This window comes from Chroicocephalus ridibundus, chromosome 14 (assembly GCF_963924245.1).
Source record: "Chroicocephalus ridibundus chromosome 14, bChrRid1.1, whole genome shotgun sequence".
Taxonomy (NCBI): Eukaryota; Metazoa; Chordata; class Aves; order Charadriiformes; family Laridae; genus Chroicocephalus; species Chroicocephalus ridibundus.
This window is the reverse complement of record NC_086297.1, coordinates 14,882,936-14,903,171: the sequence shown is the minus strand read 5'-3', so window position 1 is coordinate 14,903,171 and position 20,236 is coordinate 14,882,936. Positions and strand designations below refer to the sequence as shown.

At 50.3% G+C, this 20,236-nt stretch overlaps 1 protein-coding gene across 4 annotated transcripts in view; it reads right to left on the bottom strand.

Annotated features, from left to right (window-relative positions):
• Window positions 1-11,269, bottom strand: part of LOC134523348 (myosin-3-like) — a 31,886-nt gene extending 20,617 nt beyond the window's left edge. For 2 of the 4 annotated variants that reach the window (XM_063352195.1, XM_063352197.1), the window contains exons 1-12: window positions 11,010-11,269; window positions 7,553-7,605; window positions 6,783-6,994; window positions 4,399-4,542; window positions 4,159-4,315; window positions 3,390-3,417; window positions 3,203-3,311; window positions 2,590-2,682; window positions 2,206-2,269; window positions 2,021-2,119; window positions 575-678; window positions 356-494 (exon numbers count right to left, since the gene is read on the bottom strand). In XM_063352195.1, coding sequence (XP_063208265.1) covers window positions 356-494; window positions 575-678; window positions 2,021-2,119; window positions 2,206-2,269; window positions 2,590-2,682; window positions 3,203-3,311; window positions 3,390-3,417; window positions 4,159-4,315; window positions 4,399-4,542; window positions 6,783-6,968 — 1,123 coding nt within the window. In that variant the 5' untranslated portion in view covers window positions 6,969-6,994; window positions 7,553-7,605; window positions 11,010-11,269. Of the gene's footprint in view, window positions 1-355; window positions 515-574; window positions 679-2,020; window positions 2,120-2,205; window positions 2,270-2,589; window positions 2,683-3,202; window positions 3,312-3,389; window positions 3,418-4,158; window positions 4,316-4,398; window positions 4,543-6,782; window positions 6,995-7,552; window positions 7,606-11,009 lie in introns of those variants that run through there. The other 2 variants (XM_063352196.1, XM_063352198.1) reach the window with 2 other exon arrangements.
• Window positions 11,270-20,236: the final 8,967 nt, after the last annotated feature.

The window sequence follows — 20,236 nt, the reverse complement described above, 5'->3', positions numbered from 1 at the left end:
GTCCTCATGATTGAGTGGCTATGGCAGCCCCAACAGTGTGGTAAAACCAGTGAGTGCACTGGTGATGGAACAACAGAATGCTTTTCCCTTCAGGCCGCTTCTCCACAATGTCACCCAAACAGAACAAGTCTGGATGTTTTACCAGAAACCGGTGAATTCTACAGTAATATGTCCCAGGCACAAGGTCCTTCAGCAGAACCATCAGGAATAAAGTGGTAAAGTGGATGCAGAAAGTGACTCTACAGGAGGTAATAAATTGAAGGTTGAACCTCCTTTTTACTCTTATCAAGGAACAACTGCTTTCCTGGTACAAAACCAGTTGGAAATTAATCTCTCCAAGCCATGAATGCATTACCTTCCGTGCCATCTGGCTCTGCCTGCTCTTCACGTGGTTTCTGCTTGAACTTCATGTTCCCATAGTGCAGGATAGCCCCTGTCAGTTTGTAAATCCCCATTCTCTCATCAGGGCTGAAGCCCAAAACGTCAATGGCTGCCTGCAGACCAGATAGATCAGCTGGTTATAATGGTGGTGATGGTAAAAGTGATACTGTCTCCCCTTCCTAAGTGTACTCACATCTGTGGCAACAAGCTCCTCCTGGTCATCAATGCTGGCTACAGAAATCTCCCCTTGACTGATGAAGGGGTAGTTGTATGGGTTGGTTGTGATGAGGAGCATCTCTGAAAGGCAAACAAAGGAGTGAGAGCCAGATCCTGGCAGTGAAAATGGAACAATGGCTCAGCAAGGTTTCACAGGATCTTTTTCCTTTTGTACCCCCAGCTCTTGATTTTCTATTAAGAGGCAAGAAAGACAGAGTGAAGCCATTCATCTGCCTTCCACTGGATGAGCAGAAAGTCTCAGAGAAGTTCTCAGTCCCATCAGTTTAATATGCGTGGAGCTGGGAGCTGAACATTCAACGCTGGCAGACAAGGAACAAGGGCAATCCAAAGAAACAGCTTTTAAGAAGGACACCTCTAGGTAAGACTCATATGTGCTTATCCTCATACGTGACATATACTAACCCATCCTGAATGCCCTTTGCACCCACTGGGGTTGTGTGCTAGTGCAATAAGGAATACAAACATGCATGTTTATCTCATTTTCAGTCCTGAATCCTATTGCAGAGCAAGAGGAGAAGCAAAGGTGTGCAGATGTGCAGTGGGGTTGTGCAGCGTGCAGGAGAGGAAGCCCTCCATACAGTGAAAATGAATCCATCTGTGTCCTTGTACAGACATGCAGTCCCCTGGCACACGGCAATCTCTCTGGGAAGGGGAGAGAGAGGCGGTAAATGTCGGGAGGGCACATAGAGGGAGGGTGGGGATCAGAGCTCCACCTTGGGAGATGTTCTGTGGACAGTTGGGAGGGATGGGCAGAGTGAGGTGAGGACGAGTGCAGTGGTTGAATGTGTGGCAAAAGGGTTTGGGACCGCTGGCAGGGCATGGGTGGGGTATGCCATGGGAGTGGGAAGGGGAGAAGGCTGGAGGGGCTATACTGGAAAGGGGGAAGAACTTTTGCCCATATGATGAAGGGTTCAGATTTTGTAGATCGAGGCATCTGGCCATCCTGCACCCAGGGAATTTCTCACCTTTCTATCGAAGATTATTCACAGGACCTGGCCCATATAAGTTGGACTTTCCACACAAGCAGGAACAGTAAATTAGCCACCCCCCCCACCTCACCTGCACACAGTTTGCATTAGAACTTACTCAGGGAAGATAAACTGGAGGCGGAGTAACCCCTAGGGCGACACTGTTAAGCAGAGATAAAAGTGCTGTGTACAGCTTTGGTAGCCCAGTCGTCACTGGCGTTGGAATACAGAGGACACAAATAAGCACGTGATCAAAGCTTCAGTGCTGCGCGCGGCCTGAGGCACCTGCTGGAAGGGGAAGCTGGGTGCCTGTGACACATGGTGCTAGGCCAGCAGGTGCCACTGGACCCTCTGTCACTGAGCTGGCTTATTTAGGGAAAAGTTTCCCATGTTGATTTTACTGTAAAACACCAGCAGGTGATGGCTGTCCTTACCAAGCAGTTCAGGCTTCTTATTGGAGAGGATCTGGTAGAAGATGTGGTAGCTTCTCTCAGCTTTCAGCTGGAAGGTGACTCTTGACTTTTCCAGCAAGTCTGTAATATGCATGCACATATAAATTTTTCAAGCTCTTCTTTGCTTCACAGGAAAGCAGTAACCCCATTCCCCACCATTTACTCACAGGTCTCAATGTCACCAGAGGCCAGTTTTCCAGAGGTACCAAAATGAATACGAATGAATTTACCCTGGCAAGCAGACAAAAGGTACTGGTCAGTGCAGTATTCTCAGGGTACGATGCCAGAGCAATTTTCTCTCTTGAATCCCAGTGAGAACATCTCCAAATCAGTCTGGATTATCTTAGATATTCAAAGATGGATAAAAGGAAACAGTTTGCTGCCGCCCACGCAGCTATGAGCATGAAACAGCTGTAAATACATTAGTATCTGACAAACAACCAAGAAATTTGTCAGCAAGAACATTGCTCCCAGTGACTCCCAGTTGCAAGTAAGAAGCAGGCAAACAGGATTAGAAATGCAGGAGGCCAGAAAGAAACACAACAACTCACAAAGCGCGAGGAGTTGTCATTTCTCACAGTCTTGGCATTCCCGAAGGCCTCCAGCAGTGGGTTAGCGCTGATGATTTGATCCTCGAGCGTACCCTGAAAGAACATTTGAATAATTACTGAAAAACACCAGGGGCTATGTGGTAGGAAAAAGTTACTCTATTGCAGCTTGCCTGACCACACGTGCAACCACGTGCCCTTCATTTCAGCTGTACCATGTTACTACAGCATCTTCTCCACTGCAGCGTCAAGAACCAGCACCGTGTGTAAATGGTAAATAATTCATTTTTCTCATATTCAGAATTTCTCCTATGGTCAGAGCTCTCATCTCTCCGCCACAGGGACAGACTGGTCCACGTGAAGAAACTGGAGCCTCTGATTCTTCCCGGACACCAAAGCCCCAAACTGTGTTTCACCTGGGCAGTGACAGTGGCAGCTCTGGTATTTGCTGTGGTCCTAACTGCCTATCAGCCCCTGGCCTTACTGGCCCTTGAGAGAGTGGCTGAAGCTAATAAAAGGTATTTCATGTTTTGAGGTAAAGGTCACCCACGCTCTCTGCAGCCACGAGTGGGTAACATCCCGCACTGCCCCCCTGCCAAGCCTTTCTCCCTCACACCTTCATCCAGGACTCCTTCCTGGCTACTTCCCCGCTCGCTGCAATAGTTGCGAAGTACTGGATGACACGCTTCGTGTTCACGGTCTTCCCTGCACCGGATTCTCCGCTGCTGAAAGAAAGCACAGAGCGAAGAATTATCTGCCCACTTTTTGTTGGAGACAAAGTTCAAAGTGACAGATGTACTTACGTGATTAGGATAGACTGATTTTCCCGATCTGTCAAAGAGAAAAATAACTGCAGTCAGAGAAGCTGTAGGGAAAAGTGCTGGTTCTCAGGTAGCCCATGACCTAGTATCCATCAAAGGCAAAGAAACAAAATCTCTGCAAGCAAAATTGAAAAGACGCACGGTCTTTCTCTTCTCTCTGCCCCTCCCCGTACTCTGCTTTTTGTCTTCTCTTCTTCACTTTTTCTCCATCCTGTACTCTCCTCTTTGCTTCTATCTTCACCATTCTTTACCTTTATTACTATTTAATATGGGACAGGACTCGATTCAAACTAAAAACATGTATTTTGGTGAAAATATTTCTTCCGGCTCTGTTCTGAACAGAGCCATGTGCTTGTGTGCTGACTGGGGACCTCCCGGCTGGCGTGTCCTACCCGACCGCAACTGCCCTTCGCAGTGGTTCCTGTTATGGTGCTTCGCTTAGTACTTAGACCAGAAATACAGATCATGTGCAGCACAGCACTTCAAAAATAAAAAGCCTACTTCAGGAGACAGGGAAAACTGTCTGGAGCTGGTTTTGCATCACCTAGCAATAAAACATCTAATTCCATAGCACAATAGTTGGGAGCCCAAGCAGATAATCTGCAACGTGCCAAGGAACAAGGAATTAGGGTAGCACACTGTGAGATGGCAAAGGCAACAGAGTCCAGGCAGATAAGGAACGGCATTTGGCAGAAGTAGTGTTTCTGACACAGTTTTTTCCTATGGGTCTGGTCAAAATCGAAAAGCTCACCGGTCAGCATGGACTGATAGGCGTTGTCAGAGATGGAGAAGATGTGTGGAGGGGCCTCCTGGCGCTTCTTGCCTCGGTAGGCCAACACCACCTCCGGGTTGTACACCGGCAGCCACTTGTAGGGGTTGACAGTGACGCAGAAGAGACCCGAGTAGGTCTGCAGGAAAAAAACCCAGAAGAGTCACTGAAATCCATCTCCTGGCAGCTGGATTTTCTCCTTTGCCATGAGAGGGCACTTACATAGATCATCCAGGAGCTGTAGCGGTCCTTGAGGTTGTAGAGGACAGCAGGTTCATGCAGGTGGGTCAACATGGCCACATCCTCAATTCTGTCAAACTTAGGTGGGTTCATGGCATATACATCATCAGGTTTGACAGCAACCATCTATCATTCAGAAACAAAGAGTTAACCTTGATTCAGCAACTTTCAATGCTCCTTCCATGTGTACACACAGAGACACAAACACAGAGAAGTAATAACATTTGCTAAGTGTGCTCTAATTCTGATTTTTCTTTCATTAAACTGTGCAAAACAAGGTATGGCTGTTACAGGGCAGATACTGCTTCCAGCCAGGAACTCTACAACACTGACAAACTTACAGGATATAAATTTACTCTTCTGGAATTGCTACAACCACACAGGCAGAGTTTGTGCTGGGCAGATCTTTCTCCACATTATTGCTGCTTGTGAACTTCAGCTCGCTGCTGCTCACGGCTGTAACCGCCTGGCACACAACCGCTGGCCGGTCTACCTTTCATTCTCCAAGAGATGCACTGCGCGTTGCCAGAGAGACAGGACACTAACAGCACAAGATTTGTCAACAGCAAATCCTTCCTTGGAACAGATTTGTTCCACTCCTGCCGGTTGCCATTCCTAATTAAACAAAGGCTCTAGCCCTACCAAACAGCACCGTCTACTGGGCTCACACCGCGGACAAGCACCCTGTCGCACAGCCAGAGCCCGTGGATACGCTGGGGTGGCCAGATGCGCAGGAAGGCAGATGTACACAGATGGCAGCAGCTTATCTTGGCCACACTGAACCATGAAGGAACTTGAAAATCCTGTTGCCATTTCTCCAGGCGGTTTTTCCCGCTGTTTTTATCCATTGCTTTTATGCTGTAACTGCTGCTCCCATGGACTGGCCGAAGCTGACTGGTGCAATCCAAGGAGGAAATGGTGTTACTGCAATCAGATTTGATTTGGAAAGATTGAACACCATTTCCAAGCTCAGGTCCCGACTAGTGGAATAATCTTGGGCTTCTTTTGACAAAGCAAGAACTACAGGCACAGTTTTCAAAAGCAGCTCTGTGATATGTGCCCCTAAATACCTTTCTAAAGCGTTCAAACACTTGAGCAATTAGGATTCACAGAAAGTCTCTGTATAGAGTAAGAGATCGTGCATTAACTGCTACTCACAGGACATATCTGGGAGTCACTATAGTTTTCTAACATAATGCCAGTTCAATGCTCAGAAGAGGGCAGGAAGCTCTAGAATATTAGGAATTATTAGAAAAGAAAGGGAGAAAAGAAGAGAGTTTTACTTAGGATGTGTCTGACAGTTCAATCACACCTTCATTACTGATCACAGGATATAGTTGTACTAGAAACCATCCAGAGAAGGGAAACAAGGATAGTTGCAGGTATGAAACAGCTTTTCTATGTGGAGAGCATAACTTGATTGTGAAACTTTTGCAGTTTGCACAGTCAGGAATGGCAGAGACAACCATGGCCATCGCAAGGGAGCGTTACTCACTTTTTCTCCTTGTGACAAAATAAGCAGAGATTACCAGGCTGTACATTGCAGAAAAAGGAAGCACTTTACACAGACTCCGATCTTAAACTGTGGAAATCTTTCCCACAGGACACTACAGAGGCAAAAAGCTCCAATGGATGTAAAAAAGCCAGCCCCGGGACAGCAGGTCCTTGTGCACAGCAGTCTGCTGCAGCCTCTGCTCAGTCACACATCTGCGACTGCTGGAGGCGGGGGTGAACCAATGGATGTCTGATTTATTCTTTATTTGCTTTATTCTCTTTACTCTTAAAAATTCGGTAGCGCCTGCAGTCAAGACGTTGGTTGAGGTGGTTCTTTGGGCCGCTGCAGCTTTTCGTACAAAAGTTATCAGGACAAGCTGCTAAGACATTGCAGCGTTTTTGCAAGATTAACACCTTGGAGGCTCCTTTAGGAAACTGTTCACAGCCAGCGACACTGCTAAAAAATTCACATGCAAAGGGGACTTTCAAGTAGCTGCCCGCTCTGCCACCAGTAAAGGAAGGAATTTATCGGTGGATATGACAGTATTAGGTGAGAAAGGGTTAAAAGCAAAGGTTGAGGAGTGCTAAGACTGGCAAGGCTACAACCCAACCTGTTTCAGAGCATTGCCTGATCTTTAAAGCCTAAACCAGGAATTATTATCCAGTGGATACCTTCATGCAAGCATCCAGACCAATACCTTCCTCTGGAGGCTGGGCTGGTCCCATCAGAGGGTAGGGCAGTGCAGATGCTGGGCAGTGCAGGTTTCTCACCTGAGCCAGTCTCGCGCTTTCTGTGTTCCTTGCCCGCCCTTAGCAGAGGTCCTGGGCCCTCAGCAGGGCAGGGAGGAGCAGGCTAGGAGGAACGCACTTACTCTGCCATCCTCTGTCTCAACAGTTATCTTCCCATCCTGTGCAGCCTTGATCTTCCCTTTGGTGTACTCCACCTCGGGGTCAGCCACAAAGCAGTAGGTCTTGGCGTCAAACGGCTGGTTCTGGGCTTCTATTCTCTCCTTCTCTGATTTGCGAAGGTACGGTGCAGCCTCACCAAAAACCTCCATGCCAGCGTCTCTGCTCACGGCTGAAGCTGAAAGACAGACCCTGCTGTGCTGGTCCCCTCTGAGGTCCTCAGAGTTGGGCAGAGTGGAGCTGAATGTCCACCAGCCTCCCAGGTTGGCTGCTCTAAGAGCACCCTTCCCATCTCTCAGATGCGTGCTGCAAGGTCTTGAGGGAGATATTTGCCTTTCAAAGCCAGAACGTACAAAAGGAACGAAGAAGAGCTGCCACCCTTCATGGCCCCAAGGAAAGGGGATCCATGCCTGAAGGAGCAGGAGGGCTCCCTGGGGAAGTGTGGCAAAGGGGAGGGATCTCTGAAAGACTCGTGTTGTCCTTAGTAAGACTGAATCCCTAAAGCCTGTTTTTCTTTGAGTTCTCCACTTATGATTTCCCCCACTCCCTTTTAACAGGGAGCCTGTCCTAGTCCTCTGGTGGGCAGCCGTAGCGGGCAGGAACGGACACATGCCATGGCCCATTAAAGCAGCTCATGCAGGGAGGAGAATGGGGACCTGCCCACGGTGAGTGCAAGGGAAGAGCCAGCTCACACCAGCCTGGGCAAGCTATTAGTTTTCATGCCTTGAATTCTCACCTTAACAATCAGTCAACAGAAAGAAGGAAGGAACGAGCTGACATATCTGATCTCTGAAAGAGAGAGAGCAAAAGGTCAGACTCCAGCTGAGCTATAGCTTCTCCAAAGGCCCAATACCTCTCACTTACTGAGAGCAACCACTCCAGTTGAGGACCAGCAAAGCGAACTGCAGATACCGGTCCTTCCTTACCCAGGGAATGGTCCAGCCGGGATTCTAGAGCAGATTTTCCACCGCAGTACTACAGCCTCGTGAAGCTCCAAGCACAGGGAACAGCACCTGTGGCAGGAGCCCTCCACCCCTCTACATGGCCATGAGCATGGAACAGGGGATTGGAAGCCACCAACAAGAGCTTTCTCCTTGACAGCTTTTATAGGCTCAGCCCCTTCCCTTAGCTCGGCCCCTTCCCTATATTTGGAAGGAAGGGACTGACAGTCCCACCTGCTCACCAATTCATGTTCATTTTCTGCCATATACAGTATGTAAAGAAAGGAGACGCTCTTTTTTCCAATTTTAGTAACTTCAGGACCTAACTGGCTTGTAGACTCTTTGTTGTGAGAATCTGCTCTACTGGGAACATGGTCTCCTGCCAGCCACGGCCGGCACGTCACTCGTACTTGCTCTCACCTATGTCAAAGAAATAATAGTCCAGGAGGGACCTGCCCCACTGCTCCTGCTCATGGGATGACTGGGCAGAGTTGCCCAGTGGCAAGGAAACACAAAGTAGCTACCCATGGGTTGGAGGGCAAGGCTGTGGGAAGGGAAAAAGGTGAGGAGGATTCACGTAGGATTGGTTATGGCAATCCTTGTGGTTTCGCATCGCTGCATGGGTCAGGGAGGGTGGGAGGGGAGGCTGTGACTAAAGTATGATGTGACAAACCGTGGCGAAATAGCGGCTAATCAGAGAGAACAGCACCCAAATCTAGCTAGGGATGGACATCTCATGAATGCCAAACCCTGAATATGCTACAGAAATTTAGCTTCAAACAGTGCTTTGGCTGGCGAGGACGTTCGCTACCGCTGCTGCCAAAAGGAGCAGCAGAAGCCATGTCACACAGAGCTATCAGGTTCTTAGCCACAGCTGATTGCAATTCCCAGGTGAGAAGGATATTGGTAAGGGGCCGTAGCAGCCACCAAAACACTGAGCACTAGTGACCCAGAGCACCACTGTCATGAGAACCCCTGGGGCGGTAGGTTTGGCCATGCCTGGGGACAGGCAGAGCTGTGTCGGAGGAGAAGCAGGCTGTGCAAGCATACGCTGCACCTACGCAACTCCTGCTTGGGCAGCAGAGGCCGAGGACTGGCAGCCAGGCACGGCCAGCGCGGGCTCAGACACCAGAGCAGGGCTGTGCCACAGGCTTCCAGCACCACGCTGCCAAACCACCACCTGATCCACTTTAGCCTACACGTGTGCCCTGAGAAGTGCAGGAAACCAGTGGGAATTAGCACGGAGAAAAACAAAATTGTAGTGAGATTCTCCAGCTCTGCAGGAGAGGCGGGGGGCCAGGCAGGACCCGGAACTGAGCTCTCCCATCTCGGGGCGAAGCACCACAACCAGCAGCAGCACAGCCAGGCCCCTGCTGGGTTACTCTCCTTCTGGCCCAACAACCTGTGTTCTTGATTGCACGTTTTCAACGAGATAAACCCCTCACCAACTCTTGCACAACTCATAAACACTTGCCAAGGGGGTATGAACCGCCTTTGGACCAGGGTGGGCTTTGAATGGCGGTCTTGCAGTCCCAAATGCTCTATTTGGTTGGTGCAGAGCAGACAGGCAACGGCTGCAAGTGGAGCTCACCTGGCAGAGCAGGTGAGGACAGCAGTCGGCAGGAGCCATGGGAGCCTTCATGCCTGAGTGGATAGAGGTGGCTTCTGGTGCATGAGGGTCGCCTCTGCCCTGAGTCATCCTGCCTGATTTGGGCATTTTCAATTCAGTATCACCCATTGGCCCCCAGCACTGAATGCACGCTCACCCAAGGCTGCAGCACCAGCCTTCCCTCACCAGAACAAAGCCTACAGGACTTGTGTGAAAGCCAGAAGCCTACCCCATACAGCTCCTGCCACCACCCAAAGCACCAGCTGGAGCACCCTGGGGCACCTGCAGCTGCTTCTGCGGCATGGGGGACATTACCTTGTCTCTCAGACACGGTGGCTGGCCCCACTTGCGTTTGCCTGAGGACAGCTGACCCTGTGGTCTTGCAGGAGCGTCATTGTCACTAGTGTTCTGACAAGCATGTTCCGCGTTGCCCTTAATTTCATTTAAGGTCACTAAAAATGGACACCACAGCCACATACCTCATGAATCATGAATTCCTAGAATCCCCCTAAGCCTGGAGGATGAGGGAAAGCTTTTTTTAGCAAGCATCCCCTGCGATCAGCCCTTTGAACTCAGCACAGTGGATGTACTGAGTGACTGCAAAAAGCCGAGATGCACCAGACCAACTATCAGTTAGGGACTTTGTCCTAATACTAAACTGTCAATGGGATCCAGCCATGCTCACAAGCAGGGGGACCAGACCCTGCTCCCCACACCCAGCTGTGGGATCCGAGCAAAGAGCACCCGCAGGCAGCGAGAGCCACTCTCCCTGTTTTCTCTCACTGGTTTGGGTGCCCAGCTGGGAGCAAAGTGCAGGAGAACAATTAGCAATGACCAGTGACCCCAAGGTAGCCAGCCCCAGCTGCCAACTGGTCACAGGCATCTGCTGAGCTCTGCACCGGCAACATACTGGAGTGTTTAAAACCATTTGCATGCAGCCATTGTCTCAAATGCTGTAAATCAGGGCCATCCAGTACATCCACAAGTGGTAGTATCATTTCATGTTCTCCCCAGCTCAGCAAGGGTTAGTAGCTAAAAAAATACACATTAATTACTTTCAGCTCTCTAAGTAATTCTGATCTGTGAACTATGCAACCAACAACAACAGCCATTGCTACCCCATGCTCGCTATTTGAAAAGGCCCCACTTTTCCTCATAGCAGTCACACTCTCATTTCTAGCAGTTCTTCATCATTGTATGAAAACATTTCTCAAGATAACAGTTGCTGTAAAGCCTTACCAGAAGGTAGCCTGGGGCAAGGGCTGAGAAAAAAATGGGCCTGTTACACTGCAAAGCAGGAATGCCGAGAGACTCGGGCAGTGCAGATGAATTTGCACACTAGATTTTTGGGTTTTTTTTCTTTGGTCTTAAGGACATGCATTAGATTTTTCTGGCTCAAGAAACAACTGTACAAACCTTTCTATGTATAACTGTACAAACCTTTGTATGTTCAGATTTGTCTGAGTTTTGGAGCCTTTAAATGTTTGCCAAGCTGTATGAATGATAGATCTAAAACTTAAGTCTCTTTTTATAAATTACAATGGGAGTTGAATGAGTGGGACACTGCAGGTCTTTCAACCCAACCAAGGAGATTCCAAAATTTCAGCAAGCTAAAGAACGATGACTGCTTTTATTCTATGTACCTGGAGTTTTCCAGAAAGCAACTGCTTTAGAAATACTCTGCATTTCACTCTGCCAAGGTGGCTGTTCTTCCACTCTGCAGAGTAGAAGGAAACCTGGCTGCAGCCTGGCGGGTCCAGGGCTCAGATGGTGGACTTTTTGCTCCCAGTACAATGTCTGGGTTTTGGTCCTATTCCTGTAGAGAGATCATAGAATCACAGAATGGTTCAGGTTAGAAGGGACCTTAAAGATCATCTCATTCCAACCCAACACCTCCCACCAGCCCAGGTTGCTCCAAGCCCCGTCCAACCTGGCCTTGAACCCCTCCAGGGATGGGGCAGCCACAGCTTCTCTGGGCAACCTGGGCCAGGGGCTCACCACCCTCACAGCAAAGAATTTCTTCCTCAGATCTCATCTAAATCTCCCCTTTTTCAGTTTGAAACCATTACCCCTCAATCCTATCATTACACTCTCTGATCCAGAATCCCTCCCCATCCTTCCTGTAGGCCCCCTTCAGGGACTGGAAGGCCGCTATAAGGTCTCTCTGGAGCCTTCTCTTCTCCATGCTGAACAATCCCAGCTCTCTCAGCCTGCCTTCACAGCAGAGGGGTTCCAGCCCTCAGATCATCTTCATGGCCTCCCTCCGCTGGACCCTGTTCCAATAGGTCCATGAACTTCTTGTGCTGAGCCACCTCTGCACTTGCGGAGGATCCTGCCAGCCCTCAGGAAACCCCAAAGCTGCCTGTGCTGTGGCTGAGCGGACTGAGCAAGATGAGCGCAGACCTTGGGCTTGCTGCTGTGAACCCACATTGAGGTCCACCACATATCAGTTCAAGGTGCCTGTGACCCAGAGCAAGGGTTCAGCTGCACGCCCGTGCTCAGAGCAATGGCCCCCTTTAATGGGCATCTTTTCAAATGTTAACAAAATGCACTAAAAATATAAACTAAGTTAAGAAATGGTGTGGTGCTCTTACGGTTTGAGGAACTGACAACAATTTACTGCTGTTTAGACAATTACTCCCTCACCCAATACCCCTCCCGACCTGGGAAGGGGAACTGGGGAAAAAACAAGGAAACCCTTAATAAGACTCTATTAAGAGTCTTAATAGAATAAGGATAAATACTTAATATTAACAATACTAAAGAGCCACTATTGATCCCGATACCAATATCAAATATCAAGGGATAACAGCCCATTCCATCAGCAGAAGCCATGCACTCCCAGCTGGGACAGCAAACGTGGGACACTGCGAGCGCTGCGGCTGCGGGAGGAGGGAAGGGCTCAGGGCTCCGGCACCGGGGCGAGGAGTTCTCAGGATGGCAGCCATCAAGGGAGAGAGAGAACTTCGCAGCAAAGTTTCTAATTTGTATTGAATGGGATGTTCATGGTATGAAATAATCCTGTTGTCAGCTTGGGTCAAGTGCCCGGGTCTTGCTCCTCCTCATCCTCAACACTGAGACCTTGAAACCCGCACCCCAGAGCTGGCTATAAGGTAAATATTTTCACTAATTCAGGCACTGGAGTCTTCTAAAAGTGCAGTTTTCCCAAGCATTAGAGGAGAAATAGTTCTGTGTCGCTCCACAGGACAGGTACAAAGGGAGAGGTCGGCGGATGAGGAGGGATATCTCACCTTCTCACCAGCCTGTACCTCACACACGGACTCTCAGGAGCCATCGTTGCTGCTGTGAGCTGGCGCTCCCAAGAGCTCGTGCTCCCAAGAGCCTGGAGGGCAGCTGTCGGACAAACCTCAACCCGGCACCATCCCACCAGTGCCACAGGGCACCTTCAACAGCCCAGGCGCAGCCCAACGTGAGCAGGTCCGTGCACACAGCACCAGCAGGGATGGGGCTACTGGGCCTTTCTAAAAACAGTCTGGTCTCGTGGGGCACTGGAAATTACTCCAGTGAAGGCAAAGGTCTAATTAAAGGGCTTATAAGTAAATCTGCTTTTTTTTTTTTCTGAGAAATATAAATTATATAGAAATGAGCACTCTAAAAAAGCCAGAGGCTAGCATCACACCCTCTTCTGCACTGCAGCTTTGCATTACAGCCGCTGTTTCCAAAGTCCCAAGTACTAAAACCACCTGGAATAAAGTATACAGATTACATGTGCATCAAACTGCATCTAAGCTAAATTATTGCTGCAGCCAAATGTTTTCTGACACACAGAATGGTGCTCATTGCTGCATTCCTCCTAATCTTCACCAGCTTCTGGTTTCCATTACTTTCAGCTTTCTTGAGAATAAAAGGACTGGGCTGGCCTTTTCCCTGCCGGCTGCCTACGGGGAAAGTTTCCATGAAGAGTTCAGCAAAATACATCCAAGGACCGAGGCTTGGAGCGTGTGTCCTGCAGGGACCTGCAGTGGGTACACTGCGCACGTGCACAGCCGAGATGTGCAGGATCTTTTCAACAGGGGAAAATAGACCCAAAAGCAAAATGAAGACCACAGAGTCAGAGTCAATACCAGACTGTGCCACGCTGATCTCCTCGCAAAGCCCTTCTCTCTGATTTGGTCCCTAAGATCACCCAACCCAGAGCACCAACCTGGGACCCAGCATGGGGAACAAATCACCGGCTAATCACCCAGCCCTCCTCCAGAGACCTCACAGTGTCTCCACCATGCTCTGGGGCTGTCCCTCTCTTTCCAGGGACATCTCCCAGGCTGATGAGTGCCTCTGTGCCTCACTTCACGGCCCCAGGCTTGGGCGCGGGGGGTTAGGTCTCATACCCCTGAGTCAGGGGGACACAGCTCCCATGCATGGGGTGGGCAAGGGAACGGTGCTGGGTCTCAGGACCTGGCCAGGGGGGAGGCCCATCAGCTGGCTGGGGCTGAACCAAGAGTCACAGCTGGCGGAGAGACCCAGAAAGGGCTGCAGGGACCACAGCTTGCTGGAGGACCTTCAACAGTGCCCACACAGGATACTGGTTACTGCAACAGGCCACCAGTAGGTATGGAAAACAAGAGGATCAAATCCCAGCAAATCATACCTCAAGCTCCACCCTCACATAACCCTAACCATGATGAAGAAATGCCTAAGCGTAAGCAGCCATTTCAGAGGGTGTGGGAGCCAAGGGTGTTACACAGAACGGGCAACATTCATTCCCAGTATTTTCTTATAAAAGCAAAGGATGCTTATTTCTTGGCCTTGCAAGAGCTGGATAGGGAAAAGCAGCCTTTTTGTTCTCCTTGTTGAGTGCCTGGACTTCCCTTCTTAGCTCAGAGCTCTGAGCTCCTTGCTCCTCTGGACTCAGTGCTACTTGTGCCTGGGGCCACCCTGCCTCTCCCCCCCACCAGGCAGTCAGAGGCGGTGCCAGTCAATTGCTCCTGCGAACGGGCCAACTGCACGTGGGGTTGGGACAAGTGGGCTGCTGCCTCAACAGGGTACAAGACCGCCCCTTGTGAAGAAGCACTGACACCATCCCACCACAAGGACTGCCATAAGCTCTGCTGCTTGGTGTTTGGGCAGGCATGAAATCATGTCCTAGGAAAAGATGAGATTTTGGGTGAGACTAAGGGCAACAACACCCTGCTTCAGCTTCTCACAGGCAGAGGACAGTGAAACACCTTCCTTTACCACCAAAACCTTCCCCAGAGCGCACATGTAGGTGCACATCTACTTGCAAAGAGCCCTGGGGAACAGCAGCTGCACTTCTATCTGTTGCTCTATGCTGCCAACATCATTTGCAGGCACAGAGCTGTCCTGAGGTGAAGGTCACAAGGGTGCTATCACAGCCAGCTGCATTGCCTTGCAAGGCTCTCTGCTCCTGGTTTTGCCAGGGAGCTTTTATTACTGCCTTCAGATAAGGGCACTCATGGCTCAATATACCCCCACAAATTAAAGGTGGATTTACTGGTTGGTGTCCATCTATTTTTGCACAAAGAACTTTGGGAGAACGAGGAGGTTTTGTAAGCTGTAGCTGAGTAAGTTCCCTGGCACGCTGAAGGAACCTACTTTATTAAACTAGTAATACACAGCTTAAAACACGGAATGAGCTGGCGCTTGCACAGAGACAGATGCAATCGTTCCTGCCCAGGTCTCACCAGCACAGATCCTCATACCCCCAGGAACACGCACAACTGATGCAGAGCTGTCAGAAGTCAGGGGCTAGATACTCTCACTTCAAAAAAAAAAATCAGTTTCCGTTTGAACCAAACCAAACCTTTGAAATTCTCTTCTAAGGGGGAAAGAGTGAGCTTTTTGCTTTTCTTTTTAGGAGACCAAACCTAAGAGCAATCCAGAAAAACTGACCTGCTTATCAGTTCACATCTAAAAGCAAGGACTGTGGCCATTGCCCCTGTAGCACAGCCCAGAATATCTGCTTCACTAAGTATCCCCTCACTGCCCCATGGCTGGGGAGCTCTCGAGCAGCCCCAGCTCACGCTGTCCTGGAGCCACAGCTCCTGGGTCTTCCAGGTGAGCACCCTACCCCAGCAGCAGGGACTGGAAAGCCTCGGCTGCAACCAGCAACCTCAGTGCATCGTGGCAGGCTGTTCATAGCCCTGTTTGACTGCTCAGCAGTCCACGCATCGCTTGTTTTACCTGACAGAAGATCAATACTGATTTGCAGCTATGTGGCGAAGAGCACAGCCTTCAGCTCCAACCTGTAGTTCACCAAAGAGCACGCGAGAGCCCTCTGTCATCCCACAGTGCTGGCTACGAGCTGATGGGAGCGCACCTTCATAACGATGAAGTGAGAAAAGGCTCACAAAATGTATGTATTTGCAAAGTTACTGGAGAAAGGGAGGATGAGCTACAGCACCTCAAACCACACGTAGCCTTGACCCGAGATAGAGATCAGAAAGAGCCTGTTTTTCCCTCAAGTTGCTACTAGCTAGCAAACAGCAAGGATTAGACGGTTCCGGGTGGCTGCAGGAGGATATTAAGTTTCAGCCAGCTTTCTTCAATGGCCAGGCATCTTTGCCACTGAAACTCAGTGCCACCAGCTGCCATTTCTGAAGGACTGCCAAGACAACAGCCTCATTGTACCATGCCTTGCAGCACTCTGTGGTGCTCTTCAGTCCATCATTGCCAAAATGCTGCCAAGCAGGGCTGGCTGTAACATTTCTATCAGCACTAAGGAGCTTGAACCCTGAGTGCTTCAGGGCCCTGAGTCTTCATCAGGTGAACCCCTGTGTGAGCAGCGGGTCAGGGAAAAGCAATAGGGCTGGGAAGAGCCTGGAGGGATGCAGGGCGTGTGGAGGCCACCGTGGAGGAGACACGAGCACAGCGACAGCCACATGGCCATGTGTCATCTCAAGTGCACACCTCAGTCTCCATGCAGCCCACTGTTGCCCCCAGGTCTGTCCCATCCCTTGGCCTCATGTTAGTGTTTTTTGGTGCCCTCTGCACAACCTGCTCGAGCCTGTACTTAAGCCTGCTGTGCCCGCAGCAACCTCCCTGCTCCCTCCCGTACCCCCAACACCCAGGAAGAGGGACCCAATACACAAAGGCAGTTTCCAATCAAGGAGCCACCGCAACCAGCACAGAAGAGCTGTCCTGAGCTCTGCACCCCTCTTCCCTGCCCTCTCCCGCTGTCACTGCAGCTGGCCCCTGAGTCAAGTTGGCTGGTTCGTGCTTTGGAGTACTCCTGGGGTTGGCTTTGTCTCAAAGAATCACAGAATTGCCCAGGTTGGAAGGACCTTTCAGATCATCGAGTCCAACCATCAACCTAACTGACAAAACCATCACTAAACCATATCTCTAAGCACTATGTCTACCCGGCTTTTAAATACCTCTGGGGATGGTGATTCCACTTCCCTGGGCAGCCTGTTCTCAAACAATAGCTAAAACTAGGGCACCCTGCATTGCATTTGAAGGGGCACAAACTGGTTTAAAACGTTCTAGCTCACACACTAGAAGTTTAACTTAATATAAACTCTTACTATAATTCATGCTACTTTATACTTCAGATATGTTCCCAGTAATTTAGAGCCAAATCCTTAATATAATCTGCAAACCTAGAGAGGCCTAAAGGCATCCAGGCACCTGAAACCAAGACGAAAATCCTCTAGACTTTCACTGACTCCGCCAGCTTTGTCCCCTTTCTGAAAAGAGCAATTGCAGTGCCAGCATCCAAGAGAGACTTGCTGTATGTGGGCCCCCACTCTCCTCCAGTGCACTCCTTGCAGGCAGGGCTGAGGTACCCGAGCCCTCGAGAAGGATATCGTTTCAGATACAGCTCTTTCCAGTGCTGTGTTTTGACCAGATGAGACAGTTCCTTGCTCTGTGTGTTGGTACAAACCTGTGCTGAGCAGAGCATTGCCAGTGACTGCTCAGCCCCCAGCACCCTGCAGGCCCCAGGCTCACATGCTCCTAGTCCAGAGACTCATCAACCCCTGGAAGCACACGGGCCAGCTGGCACCATCAGGAAGCACTGGCTGAATATAAGTTTTAAACCAGAGCAGGGCAGGTTTAGGTCAGACATCAGGAAGAAGTTCTTTCCACTGAGGGTGCTGAGACACTGGCCCAGGTTGCCCAGAGAGGTGGTGGAGGCCCCACCCCTGAAGACATTCAAGGCCAGGCTGGATGAGGCTCTGAGCAACCTGATCCAGTTGAAGATGTCCCTGCTGACTGCAGGGGGTTGGACTAGATGGCCTTGAGAGGTCCCTTCCAACCCAACACATTCTATGACTCTATGATAAGTGGTCAAGGAAGATGACTGATGTCTGTGGACCTGGAGACTATCAGGACACTCTACCTTGTTGCCAGACAGCAGAAACGTCTATTTTTCCTCCCTCGTGTGAGTCACTCCATCAGACGGGGAGTTTGCTTGGAGGCAGCAGGTAAATTCAGTGCTGTGGGAAATACCTGCCCTGGAATTGTCCTGAACAGTCCCTCCAGGGCACAGCGGGTTGCTCTGGCTGGGGACAGTCACGAGTGGTTAAAGACACTACCATGGTTCAGGTACACGAGGGGACTGCAGCCAAAGAACTGTGTCAACGCGTACGACCCAGGTAGTCCTCATGGCCCAAGCGCAAGGCTCAGGCTGAAGCAAGAGATCTCTCCAAAAGCACCTGGTCCCACGCTGGGGCACAGCTCAAGCTCAATCCAAGTAGAGAGCGGGGCTGCTCAGCAGCTCCTGGTCAGAACAAGCTGCTCTGAAATGAACGCTGAGGACCAGGCACTAACTGGATCAGGCCAGGGAGCCACGTCCTCTCTGCTGCGCTCGCCTGCTCAGGGCACAAGTGAGCTCGTCAGCTGCCGCGCACGCGGTTTCAGAGCTGGAGAGCAGATGAATTCCCATGTCGCAGGCCATTTGATCCAGGGCAATTCTCCTTAAGCTCAAACCTGGATTTGGACTGAGCCCTTTTGACTATCATGGTAGGCATATGGAGCTTTTTCACGCTGGCAGTACACATGTGACAGAGCATGGAAAAATAAAACCTGATTTGGATTTTGCCCTGATGACTGTGGACTGATGCCCAGTCTGGCTCCTGCATCCTCTCAAGAGACTACAGCCAAGATAAGGCCTAACTTTCCTGATAGGTTTCTTTTTTAAGTGCAGGGGCAGGGGGGGAAATAAAAAATAAATCAATGAAGAGGGAAAAATACCCCACAGGAATGTGTTTGGAGCACTTTTCTGGGCATGTAAAAGAGGTGGTGACTGGAAACAGTCAGTGTGGATTTACTAAGAGGTAACTCACATCTGACCATCCCGATTGCCTTTTATGACAAAACGGCCAGATCTGTGAACGTGGGGAGAGCAGTGGGTGCTGCCCAACCTCAGCCACGATATTCCTGTGTCCAAGCTGAGTTTACAGTCTGGATGGGAGGGCAACTAGATGGGTAAAGAACCTGGATGGGCAGCAAGACTCAGAAGACAGTTGTAAATTGGTCACACGCATAGGTCAGTCCTGGCAGTTTCCCTGTTTAGCGATGACCTGGCAGAGGCAACCCCACATTTGTTTATAAAGTTTGCAGATGGCGGCATAGTGGGGGGAGCAGCTGATACCCTCTAGGTCAGAGCTGCCACCCAGAGGGATGGGCTGACAGGAACCGTATGAAGTTCAACAAGGACTAATGCAAAGTCCTGCACCCCGTAAGGAAAACATCCATGCAAAAACAAACGCTGGGAAGTGACAGGCCAGGGGGCAGCTTGGGGAAAAGAATGTGAGGTCAAGACGGTCAGAGGCCTGGAGCCAGCCATCACATACAACAGGAGGAGAGGCTGAGGGAGCAGGGCTTGCTCAGCCTAGGAAGGAGAGGCTTCAGGAGGACCTAACAGCAGCCTTCCATTACCTACGAGGAGGTTATCAAGAAGGTGGAGTCAGGCTCTTCACCCTGGTGCACGGTGAGGGAACATGAGTTTAAATGCCAAAAGCTCAGACTGGATACAAAGAAAAAGGTTTGCTCTAGTGGAAACATTTTTGTACCCACCTAGAGAGGTTGTGCAGCTTCCATCCTTGGAGGTTTTTAAACCCTAGCTTGCCCTTGAGCAACCCAGTGTGACCCCATAGCTGTCCCTGCTTTGAGCAGGTTGAACTACAGACTTCTCGAGGTTCCTTCCCATCTGAGTTATTCCATGATCTGGACTGCAAACGCAACATCAGGCTCTGCAGACATTTGAAGCCATGGTCTCTGTACCTCTTCAGTCCCTGGCTCTGCCTGTGCTGGTAGCGAGAACACTCCTAAAACAGCCAGCTTCACCCATGTGTCTTCGGTATCGCTCAGCTCAGCTCCTCCATGGGCTACATGCACAGCACATAAGGAATGCGTCGCCTTCCCTGGGTAGACAAATGGAGCCGTCCCACATTGCTCAGACATCTTGTCGCTAGTCCCCAGCCTGGGATGGCATCAGCTCTGCAGTTGGTATTACAGATGCCAGCAGCTCTGGAAAGATGCCATTTTCCACTGGTATTTTATGGGACAGGTAGGCTGGGGGTGGGCGTGGTGTGGGCACACACAGCCATACTCATCAAACTGGCCTCTCCCAGGCTTGTATCTACTGTCCCTCTGTCCGCCGGGTCTCCCTGGGTCCTCGTTTGCCCGAGGTAACAGCAGTTCACCTTCACGGCACCGGTATCCAACAAATTTGGTTCCCAAGCGAAACCTGTAGTCTGGTAATGTTTCCATAGGGGAGAGCCACTTCGGGAGCCAGGCCGCCCCCACCGCAGCCCAGCTCCCAGCACAGCCACCGCAGGGAGTCCCCTCGTACACTCCCCCCGGCCAGACCTGAGCTCCCTCTTTGTGGGCCTGGCACGATGAGCACAGGGGGAATTTGCTTTATTTCTAATACCGAAGAAACACT